The 23667-nt window shown below is 36.1% G+C and overlaps 6 protein-coding genes across 7 annotated transcripts; 3 read left to right on the top strand and 3 right to left on the bottom strand.

Annotated features, from left to right (window-relative positions):
• Window positions 1-122: 122 nt before the first annotated feature.
• Window positions 123-10261, bottom strand: LOC139109461 (glutathione hydrolase 1 proenzyme). Of its 2 annotated transcripts, XM_070668555.1 has the most exons (11): window positions 10113-10259; window positions 7291-7438; window positions 6784-6908; window positions 6545-6684; window positions 6168-6400; window positions 5881-6041; window positions 5082-5305; window positions 4473-4668; window positions 3956-4121; window positions 3332-3478; window positions 2382-3213 (listed from the first exon to the last, which is right to left on the bottom strand). In XM_070668555.1, exons 1-11 carry the CDS (start codon window positions 10118-10120, stop codon window positions 3025-3027), a joined length of 1737 nt encoding a protein of 578 aa, XP_070524656.1. In that variant the 5' UTR covers window positions 10121-10259; the 3' UTR covers window positions 2382-3024. The 2 variants fall into 2 exon arrangements, with proteins under 2 accessions (XP_070524663.1, XP_070524656.1); XM_070668562.1 differs by lacking the exons at window positions 2382-3213; window positions 3332-3478 and adding an exon at window positions 123-1057 and having other exon boundaries at window positions 10113-10261.
• Window positions 10262-10784: 523 nt separating this feature from the next.
• On the top strand, window positions 10785-12455 carry Prosalpha4 (proteasome alpha4 subunit). The gene is made up of 6 exons (XM_070672958.1): window positions 10785-10999; window positions 11307-11433; window positions 11508-11621; window positions 11766-11899; window positions 11981-12163; window positions 12263-12455. Exons 1-6 carry the CDS (start codon window positions 10898-10900, stop codon window positions 12350-12352), a joined length of 750 nt encoding a protein of 249 aa, XP_070529059.1. The 5' UTR covers window positions 10785-10897; the 3' UTR covers window positions 12353-12455.
• Window positions 12297-13946, bottom strand: Emc5 (ER membrane protein complex subunit 5). Its single transcript, XM_070673005.1, has 3 exons — window positions 13735-13946; window positions 13550-13602; window positions 12297-13444 (listed from the first exon to the last, which is right to left on the bottom strand). Exons 1-3 carry the CDS (start codon window positions 13814-13816, stop codon window positions 13253-13255), a joined length of 327 nt encoding a protein of 108 aa, XP_070529106.1. The 5' UTR covers window positions 13817-13946; the 3' UTR covers window positions 12297-13252.
• Window positions 13947-13981: 35 nt separating this feature from the next.
• Noc3 (Nucleolar complex protein 3) lies at window positions 13982-17475 on the top strand. Its single transcript, XM_070672706.1, has 10 exons — window positions 13982-14131; window positions 14230-14507; window positions 14588-14876; window positions 14942-15230; window positions 15451-15785; window positions 15883-16253; window positions 16339-16503; window positions 16586-16940; window positions 17016-17113; window positions 17219-17475. Exons 1-10 carry the CDS (start codon window positions 14126-14128, stop codon window positions 17424-17426), a joined length of 2394 nt encoding a protein of 797 aa, XP_070528807.1. The 5' UTR covers window positions 13982-14125; the 3' UTR covers window positions 17427-17475.
• A 30-nt stretch (window positions 17476-17505) lies between these two features.
• Window positions 17506-20717, top strand: LOC139112024 (protein VAC14 homolog). The gene is made up of 7 exons (XM_070672778.1): window positions 17506-17726; window positions 17896-18277; window positions 18359-18941; window positions 19043-19614; window positions 19848-19966; window positions 20059-20138; window positions 20214-20717. The coding sequence occupies exons 1-7, from the start codon at window positions 17623-17625 to the stop codon at window positions 20522-20524; spliced, it is 2151 nt and encodes a 716-aa protein (XP_070528879.1). The 5' UTR covers window positions 17506-17622; the 3' UTR covers window positions 20525-20717.
• On the bottom strand, window positions 20215-23625 carry Ikkepsilon (I-kappaB kinase epsilon). The gene is made up of 4 exons (XM_070672764.1): window positions 23000-23625; window positions 21688-22861; window positions 21414-21615; window positions 20215-21338 (listed from the first exon to the last, which is right to left on the bottom strand). The coding sequence occupies exons 1-4, from the start codon at window positions 23421-23423 to the stop codon at window positions 20901-20903; spliced, it is 2238 nt and encodes a 745-aa protein (XP_070528865.1). The 5' UTR covers window positions 23424-23625; the 3' UTR covers window positions 20215-20900.
• Between the last annotated feature and the right edge of the window lie 42 nt (window positions 23626-23667).

The raw sequence follows: 23667 nt of genomic DNA, 5'->3' as shown, positions 1-23667 counted from the left end.
CATGTTAATTAAAAAAAAAAGTGTATATATTTCCTAGATTGTCTATGAGGAAGGCCAGTTTGTAATTGAAATGAATGAATCACTTGATAATTAATGCAATATTAATTAGAAAATTGCGTAGAAATATACTTGCGGTTAAATCTAAAGAAACATAATTCTAGAATAAACCTTATATGGAATTGAGGAAAAAAAATGAGAACCGTGAAAATTTATAAGTTGAGTTAATAACAAAATTTTGTTAGCAAATATTAATCATTAATCTTCACATACATAAGTTACTTGGCAACATTTTGTAATTTTTCTGAATTTAAATTTTGACGTTAATAAGAGTATCGTTTAATTTTTTATACGTTACGTATAACTAGAGACGTAACGTATCTAGATTTTCTTATAAAAATTGTTTTAAGTGTTTCACGTGGCTATAAACGTTTTTTTTTAATATGTAAAATTTTATTTATCAGAATTTTTAGACTTCTTACTTCCGGATTTATCTGTTGTTACTTTAGATTACATTTTATGTCCCTCTTTCTTATCGCTTTTTATCAGTGCACCCAAACCGAATGTACGTAACTTAAAAATGCTTTTAGCCTCGGGAATTTTAAATAACAGTACACTCAAAGAGCGGGCCAACTAAAATAATAAAATAGATATGCACATGCAATAACTAGCTCGACAATCGTGAGCGCAGAAATTCCGCGCTTTGATTGTAACTCGCAGCAGTCGCTCTTCATAATGTTTGATTCCTCCTTTTTTCTGACTTCGTTTCGTTTACCTCGGCACAACGAAACGGAAATGAAACGGACCACCATGGTCACAAGAACAAAGCACCGGAAATTAAGAATCTCTGTCCACCATCTCGTCCCATTCCTTCTTCGTTTCTCTCGTCTCCTCTCTCCCATTCTTTCTCTCTCTCTCTTTCTCTCTACGGCTGGATGAGCGTCCTTATTTTCAATGGCAAGCGGGAGATCTCGATTAACTCTCGTAAACCATATACTCTTAAAATTATTGCTGCGTCAGCATCATATCGAGCAATGTATCTCGTCGGGACTCGGCACGGCTAGAAAAGTAGAGACCAACGAAATCACACGAGCGATCTTGTGATCTTGTTTCTTTTTACATTTAATAATTGAACAATAGCAACCGTATTCTCTTTTATTTTTTCTCCTTTTTTTTTTCTTTTTTTTTCTTTCTGTTTTTTATGTTTTATAAGTGAGATATCAATATAAGAAAAATTATCTTGATGACAAACAAGATTTTTCTCGTGATCAAGAATCGCTCGGGTTTATGCTTGTAATATTATCATATCTAAAGTGTGTATTGACTTTATAATATCTTCGTTCTTGGAAAATTACACTGCACGAGAAATATTAACGTCGAATATGCAGATGCGAGCCCCCTCTCCCCTCCCCCGGATGCGGTTTGGTAATTAATGAAGAGCTTTCAAAAGAGTAAAAATGCTCTTTTACGCGTCGCACAATCGAATGAAGCACTGCCGTAATCCGCGATACTGTTTTTTATAATATGTACGTACGTACGTATGTTTTGCGAGATGAGAGTGACATTAACTGACGTGCTACTGCGAATTATCTTCTCACACTGACAGAATGATCAGTGTGAGTCAGAATAGTTATGAAACTTTTTTTCGAAACCATTGTCGCATGACAGTAAATACCTTTTGTCTCCCTTTTAATCAAATGGCATTAAATGTGCGTTTGACTTTTCATTAATCTTAAATAGTGACTTGCTTAATTTTAAAAGAATCAAGCTTTCGTTCTGATAAAACAATTTTGATTAAAAAAAAAAAGAATGATTACAGTAATCTGTCGAACACATAAAAATGATAACGTAATTAAAAAGTCGATAAAAGTGTCGATATCTTTAAAATGTTTCCGGTTGATATAAATGCGGAAGGAACATATTATTGCGGATGTTATCAACGAAGGTCATGTATTAAAGGAAGAAATTTCGTATTCTGTATTCGAGTCGTACAACGAGTGCATTGGTTAAAATAGAAACCCAAAAGGAATACTAATTACTGTAGCAGCAGCAGCAACCTTGAAGGAAGAGCGCTTAAAGACTTTCGATTTAAATCGTGGATTGACGTACGAAATTCATTTTAAAATTAGACTTTATTTGGAGATGTTACAAAAGGCTGTGAATTTCTTATTTTTTTTATGCTTAAAAAGATATAGAAAAATTAAATTATTAACTTTTTGATTGATATTAAGAAATTTGTATCGATTGCAATTAATTGCAATCTCGTGAATAAAAAATTTTTTTAATGCCTGCTACGTATATGTATAAAGTAGAATAATTATACACCTGCGATCGCGTTGAAAAACATCATTTATAAAATAATATTTTTAATTATAATACTACTATTCGCTAGCTACGCAATTATTTTTAATTACAGAAATACATTAACTGAGAAATATAAAATAAATATACATAGTTTTGTAAATTGTACTAGGCTTACATTAAATTAACTTAAATTGATAAAGAACTATATTAAAATAAAACTAAACAAAAAATAACATTTTATATAGAATTGTACATGCACATAATTCTCTCACATTACATAAAAATTAATACCGCGCTGCCTGTGCTATCACAAATAGAATTCTACGTTATCAGTTACGGGTATGTTGTATGTTATTTAAACAATAGGAAAATATAAAATATATAATATCCAGAAATTAATTTAATTTATACTAGCACAAAGGTATAAGAGTTTTCATTATTCTATTACATTTAAATCATGTATAAAATATTATGGAGTATGTACAGAGATGCGATAATCGATGAATTATAAGAAAATAAATATTAACGCGCGTTATTACAAATTTTAAGTATTTACAGCCAAGTATGTAGTAATATATTAAATTCAAAAATTAGTAGTATCTTTATACTTTTCAACAACTTCACGTGTAAACGTGTTATCCTTTCAATTATTAAATATAAAAAGTACGTTTTTGGATGCAGTATAATTATTTTCACGTAGATTCTACTTTATTCTAATAAAATTTACAATCCTGCTACTGTTCCTTGTCGGCGGTAGTCTGAGTTCGCGAATATAAATCCATTTTCGTTAGATACAGCCGTAATCGCGCTTCCAATTCCACTGTACAAGGTGACATTGTGCCCAATTTTTTTCAAGAAATCTAAGGTGTCTTGGCAAAAGTGTTTCTCGTTTTGGATATTCATCGGCAGCAACTGTAATTTTTCAAAAAAATACAATATCAAATATTATTTGATTCGATTAAATTGCAAACTTAGTTTGCACTTAAAAATTACTTTCTCAACTACAAATGCTTGTATCGCTCAAACTCACTTGATGATGAAGTCTGCGCGCATCAATCGCTTCCTTTATGTCGTAACCAAACCAGAGATTCAAAAGCATCCCAATCGCCACGCCGGTGGTGATCTTTGTACCACCAGCCGCACCAATCACTAATCTCACTTTGTCCTTGTGATCAACCTAAGAGAGATCGCGCAATTGAGTCAAACGAACTTAAATTAACCGCCCAGGACTCGCTGCGTATACCTCGCGCGTTCCTTTTTCAGATCGTTGAAGAAAAAAAAAAAAGAAAAAAAAAAAGAGAGAGAGATCTTTTGAAATTCGGGTTCCTAGACCCGGATTTAACCTGTCGAAAGTGCATGAAGAGAATCAGACATGATTTCACGTAGCGGTAGCATGGAAAATTGCCTCGGACGTTCGTGTTACGGTCGCGAATTGCAATTATATCATTGAGCCGAGCGGATTCCCGGAATCGATGGTTATCTGACGGTGGTTAATTGCAAACTCATTGCAGCCATTTCATTTAGACGCGTTTCGCAACGCTCACTGAGACGCTCGATTGTTTTGCTCGCCGAACGCATGGCTGTTTTGCCGCACGTTATTCCCCGAGCTGCCGGCGAATTTGTCGACGGTCACGTTCGCGGTGAAATGGCTTACCACTATAGTCGGGCACATCGAACTCAATGGTCGCTTGCCGGGCCGAATAAAGTTCGCTGGTGACGGTGGCAGGTCAAAGCCGTTGGTGATGTTGGGCGAACTGAAGTCGTCCATCTCATCGTTAAATATTATTCCAGTAGACTCAGAACGTATCATCGCGCCGAGCCTGTTAAATAAAGATATTTGCAATAGCCGGAAAAATTCCCGCGCGGGATACGTAAGATCTCACGGTGGACCGGCGTTCATTGAATTGTTCCATTTTTAAGGATAGATATAAGCCCGCGCTTTCAAGAACGACCGTATCGAACGTATTTCTAAAGCGATTCAATCGGTCTTTCCTCTCGTTTTGTAACGGGTCGATAGAAGACGGGAGTATTACGGCAAAAGTTACAATAAAAGGTTGAGCCCCGAGTAAAAAAAAAAAAAAAAAAAAAAAAAGAAGAGGTCTCGCAGTTGATTTTACGCAGTATGAACGCTCGATTGGAATGCGTAATTAAAATCTGGCGACTTTTCTTACACCTGATTGACGGTCGATGTAACGGAAACGGCGGAACCATCCGGGGCGAGAACGGAAACGTGCGCGGTTCCAGAATCCTCAGTTGTCGTGAGAACGGCGCCGTAATATTCCGGATCTTGACTCGTTTGGTCATCCTTAATCCTCTCCTTTATCATTTCCGCGTAATCGTTGGACGTTAAATTGACGAGCAGCGAGTCTACAAAGAAATAATTACATTCCATTAGACGCGTCTTCATTAACGGGAAGAGACGATTGTATTCGAGCGAGTCGCTATTATACGAACGTCAATCAGCACTAACAAGTTTTGCCAGACATCTTTACGCGATGATGTATCTCAAATTAGCTGATAGCAAACATCTGACGTAACGCTTCTGACAAAAACGTACCGTATCGCGGTTATTTTCGCGGTTTCTTCATTACACGAGGACCTCTGTCTCCTCGTTTTTTTTAATTAATTCATTATCGTGACGCACATTACGTCAGCGCAAACGGTAATTTTTTATTTATTGTCATGATACGTCAAGATATTTTTAACGCATTAGTTTTAACGAATCAAATATATAATTATATAAAGAATAATCTTATATTGTGAAAAGTTTACGGTTTTACCTATTCCATCGACGAAATCAGGATCGCCCAGCTCTGTCCTTCTCGCATAAGCCCACTTGAAGGTTTCTACTACGCGCTGCCACATCACGTTTTCGTCGTTGATCGGCATCATACGACGAAGAACGTTCATCACGAACAATAAAATTGCACCTGAGCCTGGTGGCGGAGCACTATAAATCGTTAAGTTTCCCATTTTCACTGCGACTGGTTCTCTCCATACGGCTCTGCAAAATAATATTACGTTATTAAGTAACACGTACATATCACTTAACATGTTCTTTTAAACATATTGCCATTAAGTCTACAATTATAAATAACTTTATAAAAATAACAATCTATTAGAAAAGTAGCTTTATAAATAGTCACAAGAACTTTATTAAATCTCATTGCGAAATTAACGATATCTAATCGGCACTTATATTTTTATCAACCTTAAATCAACCGGTTACAGATAATGAATTATTAATTAGATCATCAGTCTGGCTAATATTTAACAATATATTTTGTTTTTGTGATCATTAGTATTACTTTCCTGATTTAAAAAAAAAATTATCAAAAAAAATTTTTCCATTAATGTTATCGCTAAAACAGATGCTCGACAGCGTCGTTTTTTTTTTACACACTGGCCGGTGGCATTCTATTTTTTTTTTTATGCTTCCTCATAAAATTTTAGCTGCGTAAAAAAAGATAATTTATAATTGCCTTTAGTCCGCATTACGGTCTGGTATTTAAATAGCTCCACATTTCGCAAACATCTGAAATATTTAAAAATTCCGAAATAGAAAAACGTAATTTATACCTGTATTCTTGAAAATCTCGCTTCGTAATTATTCCTTGAAACTTCGTTATCTCGTTGACTAGCTTGTCTGTAATATTGCCGTTGTAAAATACCTCGTGTCCCTCTTTAGCTATCAATCTCAACGTTTCCGCCAGCTTCGGCCTCTTTATTCGATCTCCCACCTACAAGTATTTTTCCTGTTCAGATACATTTCAAGTTCTGCAGTTTGACGAAATGTTCGCCAGACGACGAAAGAATTTTTTAAAACGACAAGAGGTATTTCGGGAGCGAAACGCAAATGTACTTACGGTCCACGTTTTGTTAGTTACGGGATTTATGAGTATTTCAGCTAAAGTGCTCTCGTTCTTTATCATAGGCTCCTTCTCGGTCAGATACTTAGCGAGGTAATCATTGACGATCGATCCGTTCTCGCACAGCTTAATGGCAGGCTCGAATAACTCGTGCCATGGTAATCTCCCGTATTTATTATAAGCTTCCCAATAACCCATGAGCTCGCCAGGCACTGCAACTGCCAGTCCACCTGTTCGAAACAACACGTTGACTCCCCCGGTTTACATCGGCATTTTGCATTTATTAAACATTAATGGTTTTACGTCCGGCAGTAACTGCGGCAATCACTTTAAAGCGAGTTCGACAGTAAACTTTGCTGCAAAGCAATCCATACCATACATGGCCAAATCGGCATCGCCGTCGAACATGTTCTCCGTTGCGGCCGAAGGAGCGACCTCCCTCGCATCCAGATAATCCGCCCTTTTGTTCTTCGCGTCCCATATCGTCATTAAAAATCCACCGCCGAGTCCCATGCTTTAAATCGAACGGAGTAAATATTTCATTTACGAATTTCGTAGCGAATAAGTCGTGTAATTATTTCATGATGAAAAAAGAAAAGCAAAAAGATAATACCTGTGCAGAGACGCGACACCTTCGCAGAGGAGTGCAGCTATCGCCGCGTCCACTGCCGATCCATTTCTCGATAATATATCTTTACCAATTTCCGAACATTCCTGCCCGTTCGTCGTCACGGCTCCCTGTTGAATAATTTAATAGTTAGAAAATAAAAATGAAAAGGGCCGACGAAATAACGATTCCAATAAAAACTAATATTTTACAAAACGTTACACACTTATTACATCGATATTTTTATTATTTACTGTTATTCGATATCAAGCAAAATTCTAGATTATTAATCTTTTTGTTATTGATAGGGCAAGATATATTACGAGCTTGAAAGTAATCATTATTTTTAAGGAACGTTACATTTTAATTAAACGAATAGTTTAGCGAACGCGCTTTTGCTTTACAATGTAAGTACAAGTAAAATGCTGGTATCCCTATTACGTTGTAATTAAAGTTTCGTTCCATAAATTCAGCTTTCTTTTTTTTTTATGCTCTTTGATTAATAAATATTACCTTTTTGTACCGACCCAGTTTAGAAGAACTAACGAACTTTGAATCGCACTTAACATCTGAATTGACCGTGAAGACTACAATTATTACCACGAAAACGGTAATAAGTATGATCGCCGCTACACCCAATACAACCAGTTTTTTTCGCACTCTATAAAATACGTAGAAATAAATATTAATAATTTTTAGAATTTGTCTTATTACGATTCAGTCTGAACTGACCCGTTAATCGAGCAATATTTGCTCCGAAAACATTAAAAATTCGTTATTAAATATCATGGAAAATATATGCATAATCTTTTTTTTTTTTTTTTTTTTTTTATTGCGAGTTTAATTCGCATGATATTTCACGTGTGATATTTTTATTCAAAATCTACATTTAATGCACAAAGAAACTTCTATTTTCCGCCGCATTGATTGTACAATATATAAATTAAAAACCGGCCGTGTAACGAGAAATTAATCGAAAAGTTTGAATAAATCGAGTTATTACAATATGTACTTTTTTTCAATAGAAAGCCAGTAATTACAATGCACGTGGAGAATTGTATATGTATGATTGACAGAAGCCGCACAGAAATTATAACATAAAAGCCTGGTGATTAGTGTGCATCTGCTGCTTATTACGATCTCATGGTCGCTCTTCGCTCCACTGATTTACCATGACCGCATTTACACCTGTTGCAAAGGTATGCGAGCGTAAAACGCAATTATGACACTGCGAAATACAATTAGAGTGTAAAGTTGTGTCACTTCTTTTTTATCTCGCCTTAAACAAACGTCGAATAAACAAATAATCTCTCAAGTCCGTCTAAATAATCGTTCAAATTAAATCGTCAAACTCAAAGACGATCTCGCGCACAAATTAAAAGTATTACGGTGCAAAATGTGATCAGTCATCCCAATTAGGCAGAAATGTAATTTCCTTTGTAAGTAAAATTGCAATCAGCGTTTATGATTGCGCGATAAGATTTCCGATTTAAGAGCTTATACTTTATATAATTAAACGCAGATATACGTACTGCATTCGAAAGATATCGCAAGATCGCGCCTGTCATCTTTATTGCCGACGTTGATTCGACAACGTGGTCGGTCAGCTATCATCGCGTAATCGCAGATTTACACACGCAGAAGACATTTACTATGCAATTCGCTGGGATTGCGCAATGCGTGTATACATCATCCAATACATTCATGCCTCTGTGCAGACTTAGCAACTTAGCAACTTAGCAAGCTATTACAAGATGTACCTGTATCCCTGTCAGATTCGAGATAAGGTACGAAATACAGCTCTAAAACTAGAAAAAAAAAAAAAAAAAAAAAAAAAAAGCAAGAAAGATATTTTTAAAACCGATTAATTATTCAGCCGCAAACACCTTTACTAATTAGTAAATATTTATTTGCCCCGCGTGTTATCAGTCTATCGTATCTGCAAGCTCTTTAATAAACGAACAATCAAGATGTAATTCGAAGATATTTATGCGGGAAGTGTCATTCACACAGATAAAGCGAGAAAAGAGTTTTCTTTTTATATCTTATCAACTAGAATCAAACATAAATGAAACAAATGACTTTAAAATTAATTAATAATTTTCCCGAGATATTATCATCAAATGACGTAAACTTCCGTGTATATTAAAAAAAAATACAATTTATAAAATCACACGTAACAGCAGGTTTTGTCGCAAGGTATTAACGAAATTTGATGAAAATATACGTCTTAATAGTATCCATTATAATTGCATTGTGTGCTCGCGTTACATTAGATATATAGAATTATCCGAAATTTTATATTGCAAATATATTACAAAAGCAATAAATAAAAAAGAAATTCGCCAACATTTGTTAATTAAGGATCACGTCGAAGCCTTTATTTTTAGTGACAACACGTGACACCATATCTTCGACCAAATATGTATCGCGGTCACGACTTTATCTGTTGCTTGTCATTAGTTAACCGTTTTTTGCAATTATAATAGAAACTGGATAAGTAGTTAACAGTGATAATTGTACGTATAGTAAACGTAACGTCTGGAATATGGTATTATACGGTGGCTGAAAAACGCAAATGTTTAACAAAATATTGAATTGTTAAACAAATGTACGATATTGAACAGTACTTGAGGGTAATTACGGCGGTATTTCCGATTACCACATACGGTAATTTAGCCGCGCTGCTTGATTACGCAATTGCTAATCCGGTATCTAAGGAATATCATTCTTGTTAACACACTCGCCATATGTCTTTAGAAAAAGTCACTAATTCTTGCACGTCTTCGAATTATTTTTACGAGGCAGTTACAGTGAAAATTAAACACACGTGGAAAACGGCACAAGTGCAAAAGTGGCACGTTATATTATTTCACCAACGAACATATATTAATTTACATGCGAAATATAATAACTCGGCAGACAAATGTGCCGTAAAGATACTCGAGTGAGTCGTGTTAAAAAAAATTACGCTCGACGTATTCACGAATCATATAAATAGTTTATGCTGTGATTTACACTGCTTTGAACATCACGAATTGTGCAAGGTTTAATAATAAAAGTCGCGTATCGCAAATCGTATTCGATTTTCGCATACGAGGACAATCTTTCATGCAAATATGCTTTCGGGTAGTTCGTTTTACACATTAAATTTGCATCGACTTTAAACAGGTTGTGCTATTTAAAGAGAGAGACCTCATTCGTCTTAATGGGAAAAAGAAAAAAAAAAAGAAAAAAAGAGCCATTATGCAAAAGTCGTGATGTTGTCGCAGGCATTTTTGTCACTGCACCTTCGCGAAGCGGTAAAAAGACAACGAAAAGGAAAGTATACCAACCCGATCATGTTGTACTGGCAAATATGACGCACCGAGCATGACAGAGAGTCCAGCCTTGACTAAACGTTTCTCTAAGCCGATCGTTTCTCTTATAAGAGCAACGATACCGTTTCTATCTATTCATCCCCACTCGCTAGTGCAATTTACGGAAGCCGAAATAAACGTGCATTTGATTTAACTCGTTCCCTTTATTTTTTTTATTCTAATTGCGTTCCTAAATCTTAATTAAAAGTTTCAAACCATGGTCATTACTCGTACTTGTGTGACATTTTTATTTTTATTTTTTTTTTAATAAAACGTTTATAGCTTGAACTTAATATCTTCGTAATATTTATAATAATAATAATTATTTTTAATTGTTATTTAAAATAATTGATTTTTTTATATTTACTTAATCAGTATTAAAACTGAATATATATATTTGTAAAAGAAAATAATCTTCAACTAAATTTAAATCGTATTAAATATAATATTGGACTAGGAAATATTGTTCCTGGGCAATCTAAAACAATCTAGAGCAATCTTGAAATTACATTTAACATAATGATCACGCGGCGTCGTAAATTTATAATAATCCAAAAATGTAAAGTGGTCGCAAATGTTGCGACATGTCGCTTCATGGAAGTCCGTTCGTAGTCTTGGAAACACGGTGCGTTTCTAGGGAAGTGCGTTGTCATGTTCGCGTCCGGAGTGTGTGCCGGATCGAAACGGTGAGCTCGCTTGGAAAACGGCGGAGTCATTTTGTGTTTTCTGTAGGACGATAAATACTTGGAACGGCCGAGACGATGTCGGCGAGATACGATAGAGCGATTACGGTTTTCTCGCCGGACGGCCACCTGCTCCAAGTGGAATATGCCCAGGAAGCTGTCAAGAAAGGCTCGACCGCGGTAAGTTAAACATCCTAACCTCTTTTCCTCGCCGAATCAAGGAGTCACTTTCGTTTATTTCACCGAAATATTTCGCCTCCCTCGCCGATCTGAAATTTATTTCCCGTCGTATACAGGATTTTAGTTGCAATTGAGTAACTCCGCTTGTTCTCTTCACGTTTATGACTCGGCGAATATTTTATGCAGGTTAAGTTGATGTTTCTATACCTCAACACATCACCTTTTGTCGCATCAGGCTGAAATTTAGTTTTTAAGCGATCCGTATCATTTTTTGATCGCGAAATATGTTTATTTTTTAATTGCTCAGGTCGGTGTACGTGGTGCGGACGTCGTAGTCTTGGGTGTTGAAAAGAAGTCTGTTGCCAAGTTGCAAGAAGAACGTACGGTACGGAAAATATGTCTCCTCGACGATCACGTAATTATGGCCTTTGCAGGTAAAGCGTTAGCTCAAGGATAATTATTTTTTTGATAATGCAAACAGGATAAATGTAATAAATTTTTTTAACAGGTTTAACCGCTGACGCAAGGGTACTGATTAATCGCGCGCAAGTCGAGTGTCAGAGTCACAAATTAACTGTAGAAGATCCCGTTACCTTGGAATATATTACAAGGTATATTGCAGGTACGACTGAAGTTTACATTTTTTCTTTTTTACTTAATAAAACATTTTTAATCAATCTCTTATAAAATTGAAATATATATAAAATGGAAATTTACGATATTTATATAAAATTATAAATATAACTTAAATGTTTGTAATTTATAGGCTTAAAACAAAAATATACACAGAGTAACGGCCGTAGACCTTTCGGAATATCCTGCCTCCTAGCTGGGTTTGATTATGATGGTGTTCCACATCTTTATCAAACAGAACCTTCAGGAATATATTATGAATGGAAGGTATATGAATTAAATTAAAAAAAAAAAAATTATAATACGATATTAATAATGTAATATTTAAATTTACATTAATTTTGATAGGCGAATGCAACCGGTCGCAGCGCAAAAACTGTACATGAATTTTTGGAAAAATATTACACCCCGGAAGAAGTATCCACAGAAAAAGGTTGTATAAAATTAGCTATCAGAGCGCTACTTGAAGTAGTTCAGTCTGGGCAAAAAAATTTGGAAATAGCGGTAATGCGACGTGGGCAGCCATTACAGGTATATTTTCAATTACAATTTGCACAAATTTATTAATGTTTTAATGAAAAATATGTTTATTTTTCAAATAAATTTATAATAATAACACATACATTTTAGATGTTGGATACAGACACTATAGGCGAATATGTAACGGAAATTGAAAAAGAGAAAGAAGCCGAAGCAGAAAAAAAGAAACAGAAAAAGTGATGTCTCGTGTTTTATTATGCACTATACCATTATTAATTTTTCTTATAAAATAAATATATTACAACAAAAAATAGAGAACGGAAAACATAAATGAAACGCGAAATTGTGAGACTTTTTTTATTCATATAATATCTATTGCCACAAAACTGTGAAAAATGTATATACAAAACCATTCACCTCATATTTTAAAACGATTTTTCAGCTTGTACAGAGTTCCGCTATCTGTTTATTATTTTTTCGACCATGGGCAAAAGAATACAGGAGTAATAACGTTAAAGTCGAGCAGGAGCCGCCCATCCTTTATGTATCTCATCCCTATGTAATTTAGCACGCTACAAAAGAATTTATACACCGATTGTTATAACTCCCATCACTATCTATCTCGATTTACCGGTAGCGACAGCAAATTGAGGTACTGATAGAAATCAACCACCGCCAAATCGGACGTTCCATTATTTCGTGGTATATCTCGATTCAAGTTTAAACGGATGACTTATTTTTAATTTTAACGAAATTCATGAATATATAATAAACTGTATGATTAATGTCCGAATGTATATTTAAATTACATTTAACGAGAGGTGCTTAAAGTACCATGTGAAATACACGCGTCCGTAATTCGATACTAAAAATTATTAAATATAAAAATTTTTTTTATCATAGAAAAAACGAGAGGAAATGATACGCGCAAAGCATACATATTTGTAATATCTAATATATGTATATATATATACATATTTTTTTTTTTAAGTTTTTAAATTGAATATATTATTAATAAATGACATTAATTAAATTTATATCTAAATTACAATAAATCTTTACTGTTCTAAACATGGTTTAACGAACAATAATAAATAACTTGATGTAACTTTTGTCCATAATTTAATACTAAAATAGATTTCACTCCGTGATATATTCTGGAGATAAAGATCTTCCACGATGATTGAATACTTGAAAGGACGGTAGATTCCTTAGTGTTTCCCACGATTTATTCTCCAGATCAACAACTGCCCGAATCTCTTTGAAATCGCCAGCAATGTACATAACACCGTACATGACGACAAATAAACTAGCTATACCTTGGATTAAGATCTATAACAGTAGTAAAACAATCAAAGATAGCAACTTCGTTGAAACCTTACGCTTTTGACTTCTTGTACAGGCAGAAAAGACGAGTGTTACGAAGTATAAACTCACGTCGATTGGTAAAGTGGTGAATTCCTGTTCCGTGATCCGCAAGTAAGAACGATCTGTAAAAGAAATAAAAAGTATTCCGCTACAAATACGCGAGACATTAGAACGAAAGCATAATTTCGGCGTAAAGTTAATGTCAGCATAACCTAAAAGAGATAATAAACTAACGAGGCCAAGCAAATACTCACGCTGTGCCGCGGAATAGGCGGCATGTAATATAGACGTAAATCCTACGAAAGTTAAAAATTTATGTACGACTGTAGCAGACATGACGAATGTGCGATATCACAAATAATACATTGAAATTAAACGACGATAACGACGCAACAACCAGATGATCGATCGCTACTGCACTTCCTTTTACTTCCTCTCGAAAGTGGAGTTGGAGCACATGGAGCTGTTGGAGCAGTAAAGTCTAAAGTAAAGTAATGGAGACAGTCGTGTTTTTATCAATCACACGTGGACGTACATACACATCATAGGACTGTATAATATATTTAATTTCGTTTAATACGTGCTTTTTTGTTAACTTAAATTTAAATTGAAAGCAATAGCTTAGTTGGATTGAACGTTTGAAATATGGGGGTAAGTTATAAAATGATTAATATATATTTATTTAACGATGACTTCGTGCCTAGCCTCAAAACTTTGTTAAATTATCTATGTATATATTTATTTTGTAGAAATTAAAAAAGAATCAGAAAATCAGTAAAGTTAAGAGGAACAATCAGATAAAGACGAAGCTCTCAAAACAAGGGAAGCTTAAAACTCGGCGGCATAAACCGCCAAAGAAGCAGCCTCAGAAATCAGTAGCACAACATCCGAAAGTAACAGAAGAGGAAGAAGAGAGCGATCATGGGAGCGATTTTATTGATATGATGGAAGAGGATGATTTAAACTTCCTAAATAAAGCTATATACAACAAATCCTACAATTTGTTGAAACAGATTCGATTGAATGAGTACAAACATTATTTATAATTTTTATTAAAATTTTCCGAAACTCGTACATGCATATATATTTGGTATTTTTTAATTTTAGATCAGATAATGGCTTGAGAGATAGAAAAAGAAAAAAAATCGACAATAATCAATCGGTAGAAGAAGCATACGAGAGTAATGTTGCAAAAAATATAGAAGAATCAGAAGGGAAATCAGTCCGTATAATGCTTCCGATAAAAACAAAAAATGGTTATATAGAGAAACACTTTATTAAAGAAAACAACGAACTTTCAAGCGAAGATGAGAGCAAAGATGCAAATGATGGGGATCAAGAAATAAATGAAGAAAAAAATGAAGAGTTAAACAGTGATACCGAAATGGATGCGCAAGTAAAGCTTAAATTATATATTCTAGTATTTTAAAAATTTGTATGTTATCTATTGGAAATTTTTAGAATTACTCGGAAGTGACTGATAAACCAGTATCCACCATTGAGCTTTTGGCATGTCGCGAGGAAATATTGAAAGCCAAGCGTTTCAAAATAGGCATACTTTCGAGCGGAATACTAGAAAATCCAGAACTCAAATCTGGAAATTTCAAGATATTGTTAGATATGATGAATGATAGAACTTTAGAGTTTCATGTAACAATTAGAAAACTAGTTATGGTGTCCCTTTTAGAAGTCTTTAAAGATCTACTACCGTCATATAGTATTCTGCAAATTTCTCAAGACGGAGTGAAGTGTACGTATACATATATGAATAAAACTCAAGCAAATTACACAGGGTGTCTGACATAAGTTGTCGAGTAAGGGAGTAAAATTTTTTGGCAAATTAGCGCGAAGAATGCTATAAATCGGGCACGGCAGAAGACGGCAGGGATATAGAATCGTGACTCTTTATGTCAGACACAATGTATATAATATATATATGTATTAATAATAAACTTTACTTGTGATTGTAGTTAAAAAAGATACTCTAGCGCTGCAGAATTATGAAGCTTCCTTGTTAAGGAGTTACAAAACTTATTTAACTAAGCTCGAAGGCATAACAAAAATTTTGAAAAGAAAGACAAAGGATACACGATCGGTAAACGAGCGAGAAATACAATTGGGCGAAACTGCTCTATCGTGCATGTGCGAACTTCTTGTCTCTCACCCGTATTTCAATTTCTCCGTTAATATAGCTACTTACATCATTCCCTTATTGGACAATAAGCGGAGTAGTGTGAGAGAAAAAGTAGCGCAGTGTATTTCTCAAATATTCAAAGAAGACAAACGTGGTGAGCTGTGTCTTACAGTAAGTTACCATTTTTATTCTCGTTATATATTGATTCGCGCTTGTAAAGTTATCAAGAAATTATCGTGACCTACTTATTGGATTACTAAAATTTTAGATAGTTCGAAAATTAAATCAATATATCAAGACAAGGAAACATTCTGTACGTCCTGAAGTTATAGCAGTGTTACTGGCCCTTCGTATCAAAGACGTCAATTTGGATAAAGAAAAGGAGGAGGAAACAAAGCAGAAAAAACTTATGTCTCATAAGCAAAGAATACTCGCGTTAAGCAGACGGGAGAGGAAGAAAAATAAGAAACTAGAGCAAGTGGAGAAAGAAATGCTTGAAACGAAAGCAGAAGAAAATAAGCAGGCGAAACATAAAACTCTCACGGAAATAACGAGTACAGTATTTACCATATATTTCAGAATTCTGAAACAAGCTCCCAATAGCAAAGTGTTATCTGTATGCCTGGAAGGATTAGCCAAGTAATGCAATTTATATTGCTTATGCATTTTTATCTTTATGTATTTGCTGTTTATATTTTATTCAAATATTATTTATACGTTTTAGATTTGCACACTGTATCAATATAACTTTTTATCAAGATTTAGTACATGTCATAGATAAATTAATCGAGGAAGGAAATTTGGGATTAAGGGAACAATTACACTGTGTCCAATGTATATTTACGATATTATCTGGACAAGCTACAGCGTTGAATATTGATCCGTACAGGTTTGTATAAAATAGTTTTCCCTTTTTTTTTTTTTTCTTTCTTTAACACTGTATACAATGTTATTCGATCTCCGTCTTGCAGATTTTATGTGCATTTGTACAAAAATATGTTGAAAGTCCACTGCGGGAGGACGCACTCGGAAACGGAGATTGTGCTGCAAACATTACTGCAGATTCTCATTCATCAACGAAAGAAAATCACGCAAACGCGTATGGTGGCCTTTGTAAAGAGAATGAGTACTCTGGCCTTACAATCGCAGCACAACGCGACTCTAGAAAGTCTTGGTATTATAAAACAGGTGATACAGCTTGGAAAAGCGGCTCACGTTTTATTAGATACCGACTGCACTGGCGACGGTCATTATCAGGTCGAAATTGAGGAGCCCGATTATTGCAACGCCCATTGTACTGCATTGTACGAGCTTGTTGCTTTACAAGTACTGTATTAAATATGATATTTCTTTTGCTTGAAAATAATTGAACATTATATGATACAATAATTTTTCTTATAGCGTCACTATCATAGTGTAGTGCGGCAACTCGCGAAAAATATAGCGTACACTACACCGACGAGCGGTGAGGGCAGTTTGACTACCGAAATCGCGAAGCTGTAAGTGCGGTTTGATAATTAGTAATGAAAAATTATTTAATTATTAATAATTGCGTTGAGCCTTTATTTTTTTAATTATTTTAATATTAATTAAATTCATTTTAGGTCGCCTGAGGAGCTCTACAAAGAATATGATCCTTCAGGCGTAGTGTTCAAGCCTGCTGTACCTATTCCGAAGAAAACTAGCGTTAAAAAAGCACCGGCAAATTATAGCATGAGTTCTAAACTCGAAGAGTACGTTAACACTGTCGATGTCGAAAATTTATTTGCGGACGGGCACGTTGACTTTTATGAAGCTTGTAAAAATACTTAGAATAATTTTTATAGCACGTAAATAAAGAATAAAACGTTTATAAAAAGTATCGACACTCCGTTTTCAGATAGTTGAAAAATTAAATTGGCGATCTAACCTAGCCTGACCCTTCAGAGTCGTCGAAACCACGGTTATTGTGCTCCGACATGCTTTGACGTTTTAAAACTCAGGATCACGTCGTAATATTTCATTCAATATGATGTCCGAGAGAGATTACGCGCCCTTAAGCGCGGCGTGCGTACGATCCCTCAATGATAAGATGTACGAAAAACGAAAGCCAGCTGCTGTGGAGATAGAAAAGTAAGGTTATCACTACTCCATACAACTATCCCTTTCGATCTCTTGAGCTTGACAATTTTTAAAAGATATAAATCACTATAGATTACTAATGCGCAAAAAGTTTTTCTTTATTCTTTTTTTTTTGTTTAACAATTCACAAGTATATGATCCATGTTTTTGTCAATGTTAGAATGGTGAAGGAGTTTGCGGCTCACAACAACACTGTGCAGATCAAGAGGCTGCTGAAAGTCCTCGGGCAAGACTTTGCGAACTCGCAGAACCCACATACGCGCAAGGGCGGCTTAATAGGTCTTGCTGCAATTGCAGTCGGTCTTGGAAAGGACACTGGTCAGTATATAGAAGATTTGATTCATCCAATTCTGGCATGTTTCTGTGACGCTGATCTCAGGGTCAGATACTACGCCTGCGAGAGTCTGTACAATGTAGTCAAAGTAGCGAGAGGTGCCGTGTTACCGCAGTTTACAGACATCTTTGCAGCCCTCAGCAACCTGGCATGTGACTCTGAGCAGAATATAAAGAACGCTACCGAGCTACTCGACAGATTGATGAAGGTAGGCAAAAGATGTACAAAATATTTGTTACAATTCTAATTTTTTCGTCTTATAATATTTTTATTTTTTATGTCGTTTCAGGATATTGTGACGGAAAGTGGCCTCTTTGATTTAGTCGGTTTTATGCCTCTGCTGCGCGAGCGTATTTACACGAAAAACCAATTCGGCAGGCAGTTTGTAATATCATGGGTATCCGTGCTGGACGCGGTCCCTAACATGGATTTTATAATATTTCTGCCAGAAATATTAGATGGATTATTTAGAATATTAGAGGACCAAACGCCGGAGATCAAGAGGGTCACGGATACAGTTCTCGGTGAATTTTTACGTAGTATAAAAGCCAATCCCGCGAGAGTAGATTTTCCGGCCATGATAAATATATTGATTACACACGCTCAGAGCAGCGACGATTTGCTTCAATTGACCGCTATTACGTGGATCAAGGAATTTGTAAATCTTTCCGGACCTCTTATGCTCCCGTATATGTCCGGGATTCTCGTGGCCGTTTTGCCATGCTTGGCCTACGACGGTGATACGCGTAAAAGTATTAAAGAAACGGCAACGCAAGTGAACGCCAATTTAATGAAATTAATAATTGTCAAAAGTACAGAGGCCACAAACAAGGATCAGGAAAACAAGATGCATTCTACAATGGAAAAAGATGGTAAGCATTTAGAGTTTAATTGTATTAACAATGGATCAAATAGAGTATCATTTTTAATCGTTCAATAAAATTTTATTTATATATATATATATTTTTTTTAGGTGTATCACAAGATCATTCCCTGGCTGAGAATTTAGATCTCGCAAGTGTAGTAGAGGTACTTACAAGACATTTATCATACTTGTCGGTTCAAACTAAAGTCGCCGTTTTAAAATGGATACATCACTTATTTATTAACATTCCGCAACAAATGTTTAATCACATTGAGGATTTATTTCCAATATTAATGAAATCCTTAAGCGATACTTCCGATGAAGTGGTGCAACGGACTTTAGTGGTAATGGCTGAGATTATCAGCTCGAAATCACCGGAAGCGGTAGCAACCGATCCCAACGCAAAAATGCAGAACAAGTATTTCACGAAATTTATAGTAAATTTATTAAGGCTTTTCTCGACCGATAGACATCTGCTGGAAGAACGAGGCGCTTTCATTATAAGAGAGTTGTGCTTGCTTTTGAGCGCAGAGGATATATACAAAACTCTAGCGAACATACTGCTAAAAGAGCAAAATTTAAGCTTTGCTTGTACAATGATACAAACTCTTAACGTTATCTTGTTAACCAGTTCAGAGTTATTTGACTTGCGCAACAAGCTCAAGCATTTGGATTCTCCAGTAAGTTTGCTTTTTATTCAGCATATTTTCTTATGAAATTTTATCAGTTGGTGATCCGAATTTATTCTATCTCCGATTTTCAACTTTTCTATCCTTTCCTTCACCTCTTCGTTATCCAACCGACGTCCTCCTTTTTCTATTAATAAGTAATAATTTATTTTTACCCCCTGTATTCCCCAAAAATTTTATTAAGCAGTAAAATAATATATTGGATAATATTCATGAATTTTTAGGATAGTTGCGCGTTATTTGAATGCCTGTATGTATCCTGGTGTCACAATCCGGTCGCGACGGTGGCTCTTTGTCTTTTATCGCAGCATTACCGACACGCGTGCAACATTATTCGATCTTTGTATCCTTTATTATATTCCTTTTCATTTTATCTATACTTAAATTTTTACATCGAATGTTTTTAAGACCTTAACATTGGCTTATATATATCAGCGAAAACATAGAGGTCACAGTGGAGTTTTTAACAGAGATCGATAAGCTGGTACAGTTGATAGAATCACCAATATTTACTTGTAAGTATAAAGCATTGTGTCGCCAATAAAAATATTAAAAGCGCGTTATATTGTATCTTATTTCTTCTGTTTAAGATTTGAGACTGCAGCTCTTGGAATGGGAAAAGAATGATGCTTTAATATATGCGTTATACGGCTTACTGATGATCCTGCCACAGAGCGATGCCTATGCCACTTTGCAACGTCGTTTAGCGGCGATACCTCCAGCCACGAAGCCGATACCTAAAGCTGATTACTCGCAGGAAAAAACAGATGCTAATTGCCAATTTGATTTCGATAAATTATTACAGCATTTCCATGCAGTGCAAGAACACCATAAGGAACAAAAGCGTAAACAAAGGTTAAATTCTTTAGTCGAGAGAAATACTAGTCATGTAGATATATAAATCACGCGTTCTTTTTTTCATACGCGAGAATTCGTACAATTTTACAACGCATGCTAGAGAAAAGGGAGAAACCTGATTTGCTAATTTTTTACTACGTAACGGTGTAAAAAAAAATTATGTTTAGCTTTATTGTATAAAAATACATATAATTATTATTTATTAAAATGCAATCGTTAAAATCGTTAAGAATTAAGTCGTGCTGTTGATCTTGAAATCATTTAGCCGAAGAAATATAAATTACAAATTTATTTACTACTTATCTCAACAAATTATATAACAATCATGTGGAAATATCGCGTTTCTAATATATACATTCTTAGTTTCAGTCTTTAACTTATAATTATTGTCAGATTGATAACGATATAACAGTGATGCGTTAAAAATCATACTTCATTATGTCTCCATCGATAATTTTGTCCTCAATCATGCTTAAATGATCAAGTTCGTCTATAACCAAACTATTTTCACAAAGTATCATACCGATTTGTTCTTGAGTATCGCAGATATTTCGCCATTTCTTCGTGCTCTCCTGAACTGGCACGCTCGTTTTTTTAATCGTTTTCGATTTGCCGGGAAGCCTGTCTAATGAGTGTAAAAGATTTTCATTGCGCTCCTTGCTCTCCTGCGACAAACGATAGGAGAACGATTCCAACACAGTTTCGTAAGTATTAATGTCTTTGTCTAAGATCTGAGTCTGTAAGAACACAGTTTGTGCCATTTTATACCAATCGGCGACACATTCCGATCGTTGTATCATTGCTGGCATACATTCTGTTTCGAGAAGCGCCTTTAATCGACGTCCGGTTTCTGTCACCTGTCCAATGAAATTAATTAATTACATATTTTTATTTACGGGATTAGAAAAAAAACGGTACGTAATTTTATATACCTTTATGCGTTCAAGAACGTGAAATTGTTCGTCATTGTAAGTGAGACTACGAGTAGCCCTGTCCCTCAGTAAATGTTGCCATCCATCTCTCAAGCGATCGACCAATGTCGCTGCCCTTTGACTCGCTTTCGTGGCCCACGGGCACCACAAATTGCGAGTACTGGTATCCCATTCTCCGCGTAAGCTACCCTCTTTCACATATCTGCAATTTGTTTAATAAGTTTTTTTTTTTTTTGCAGCAATTAGATGTTTTATATCTTTTGAAATAATTTACCTTTGATGAAGTTGTACTATTGCTGGAGTTAATTCGCTCGTAAGCTCCTTACTCTTCACATCTAATTCTTTTCGCCAGCTTTTGACCTCCACTGCAGTTTGACTACCGAATTTGCGGAACACGTGCTTAGCAAAGGTCTCGCTCCTCTCTACCGCGAATACAGTATCTTCCACCGCTTTCGTGAACTCTTTTGAGTGCTGACACTTTCCTAACACTCGAGTAAGTTCCGTAGATAGAAGACCACTGAACGAGTTTATGGCGTCTCGCGATAATTTACTGCACAAAGCCAGCTTATCGATTCTACGTTTGCAAACGTGACCCACGGAACACGCAATTTTCGCTTGGCTTGCATCATTTTCTACTGAAACGAGATTCGCAAAAACGGGAAATTTCGGCAGTTCGGTTTCTGTTGGTAGCACGACGTTATTGTTCTCTCGCGAAAACAGCATCAGTGGTTTGTCATTGCTAGTATTAGGATAGCCCTTGCCCGGCGTAAATTCTTCGACAAGATTCGTAAGAGGTATCTCCCCAAGAAGAAGAATTTGCGCGTGAGGCATGATTTCTGTCTGGTCTTGAATGTGTATTTGCAGAGCAACTAGCTTTTCTTCCGGATGCAAGAAAACTTTAATTAAGCTCGCTCTGTGAATATTAAATATATGAACGGGTTTTCTGCAAAGTGTGTCTGTGACTTCGCTGAAAAATCGTTCGAAACTCCAAATTCTTTGTGGATCTACTTCGAGCAAGCCAGCCAACAACGGCGTTACAATTTTCTTGAGGCCTGTGCTCAGCTGACAGGCCTGCGGCAGTTCTCTGCTCCACTCGATCGGTCCGTTTTCCGAAGTCTGCAGCCCAGATATCACTCCTGACGCCTTCTTCGTGGTGATAAAAAACATCGTCTCCTTATTCCTTCGTCCTCCAAACGGTCTGAATGGTAGATTACCTGTCGCAACGTGGTAAAGGGTTACACCTATGGACCACAAATCAACTGTTGCGCCAAAAGTCTTGCCGACAGGCTTTCTCAAAACAGCACGCTCGTACATGTCCGGATGTAGGTACTCCTCAGTGCCGTACAACGAAACGAACTGCTGATCTTCTTGCAATTCGCGAGCAGCTCCAAAGTCAGTAAGCTTGTATATCGTGCTACCGTCGTCGGCGATAAATTTCATTATATTACCTGCGTGAAAAGGAACAAAGAATAATATTTAAAAAAATCCAAATATAAAATAGAAATCGAACAAAAACCGAATCCTCTTAAAACGAGGAGTACAAACTGCCGTTAAATTAACGATATTCCAAACGTTGTATATATTACCTGGCTTTAAATCTCGATGAACCAAGTTGTTATCGCGCAGGTGCTTCATGCCAGCTGAGAGATGTTCCAGGACGATGAGGAACTCGCTCTCGGCGAGGCCATACGTATTCTCCGGGTCGTCCAAAATGTTGAACAGGCTACCGCCGGTGCAGAGCTCCATGACGATCACCTTACCTCGGCTATCCTGTTCCTCTTCGATCGCCAACAATTTAACGATGTTCTCATGCTTGACTTTCTTCAAAACCTCAAACTCCCGCACCTGGACGTCGTAGGGACGCATGTGGCTCAGCTGATTGAACGTTTTCACCGCGACTGGTTCCCCATTGTTCTTATTGACGCCCTGGAAAACCGCGCCGGTCGCACCTTTGCCGAGGACGCTGGTCGTGCACCAGACGTAGTTCGCGGATCCGCGAAGAAACGACATATCGTGTTCGCGCGGGTCTTTCCCTTCGATCAAACTGTTCTCCCAGACTCATCCGAGCCCGGCGTCACTCCGGCCGGACGAATGACTCTCTCACGAAGTCACGGCCGTCACCTTCCACGTTCCTCCGCGTATCGGTGAACGTACCTTGACTCATCGGCGCTAGAAAACCGTCGCACTCTCGGCCAGAGCGTCGACGTAAACACGGCGAGGTCGGCGAATGGTCATAACCTATACGGGATATTCA

The sequence above is a fragment of the Cardiocondyla obscurior genome, linkage group LG02, assembly GCF_019399895.1.
Source record: "Cardiocondyla obscurior isolate alpha-2009 linkage group LG02, Cobs3.1, whole genome shotgun sequence".
In the NCBI taxonomy this organism is placed as follows: Eukaryota; Metazoa; Arthropoda; class Insecta; order Hymenoptera; family Formicidae; genus Cardiocondyla; species Cardiocondyla obscurior.
Note: the sequence above shows the minus strand (reverse complement) of the source record. Positions and strands in the feature narration are given on the sequence as shown.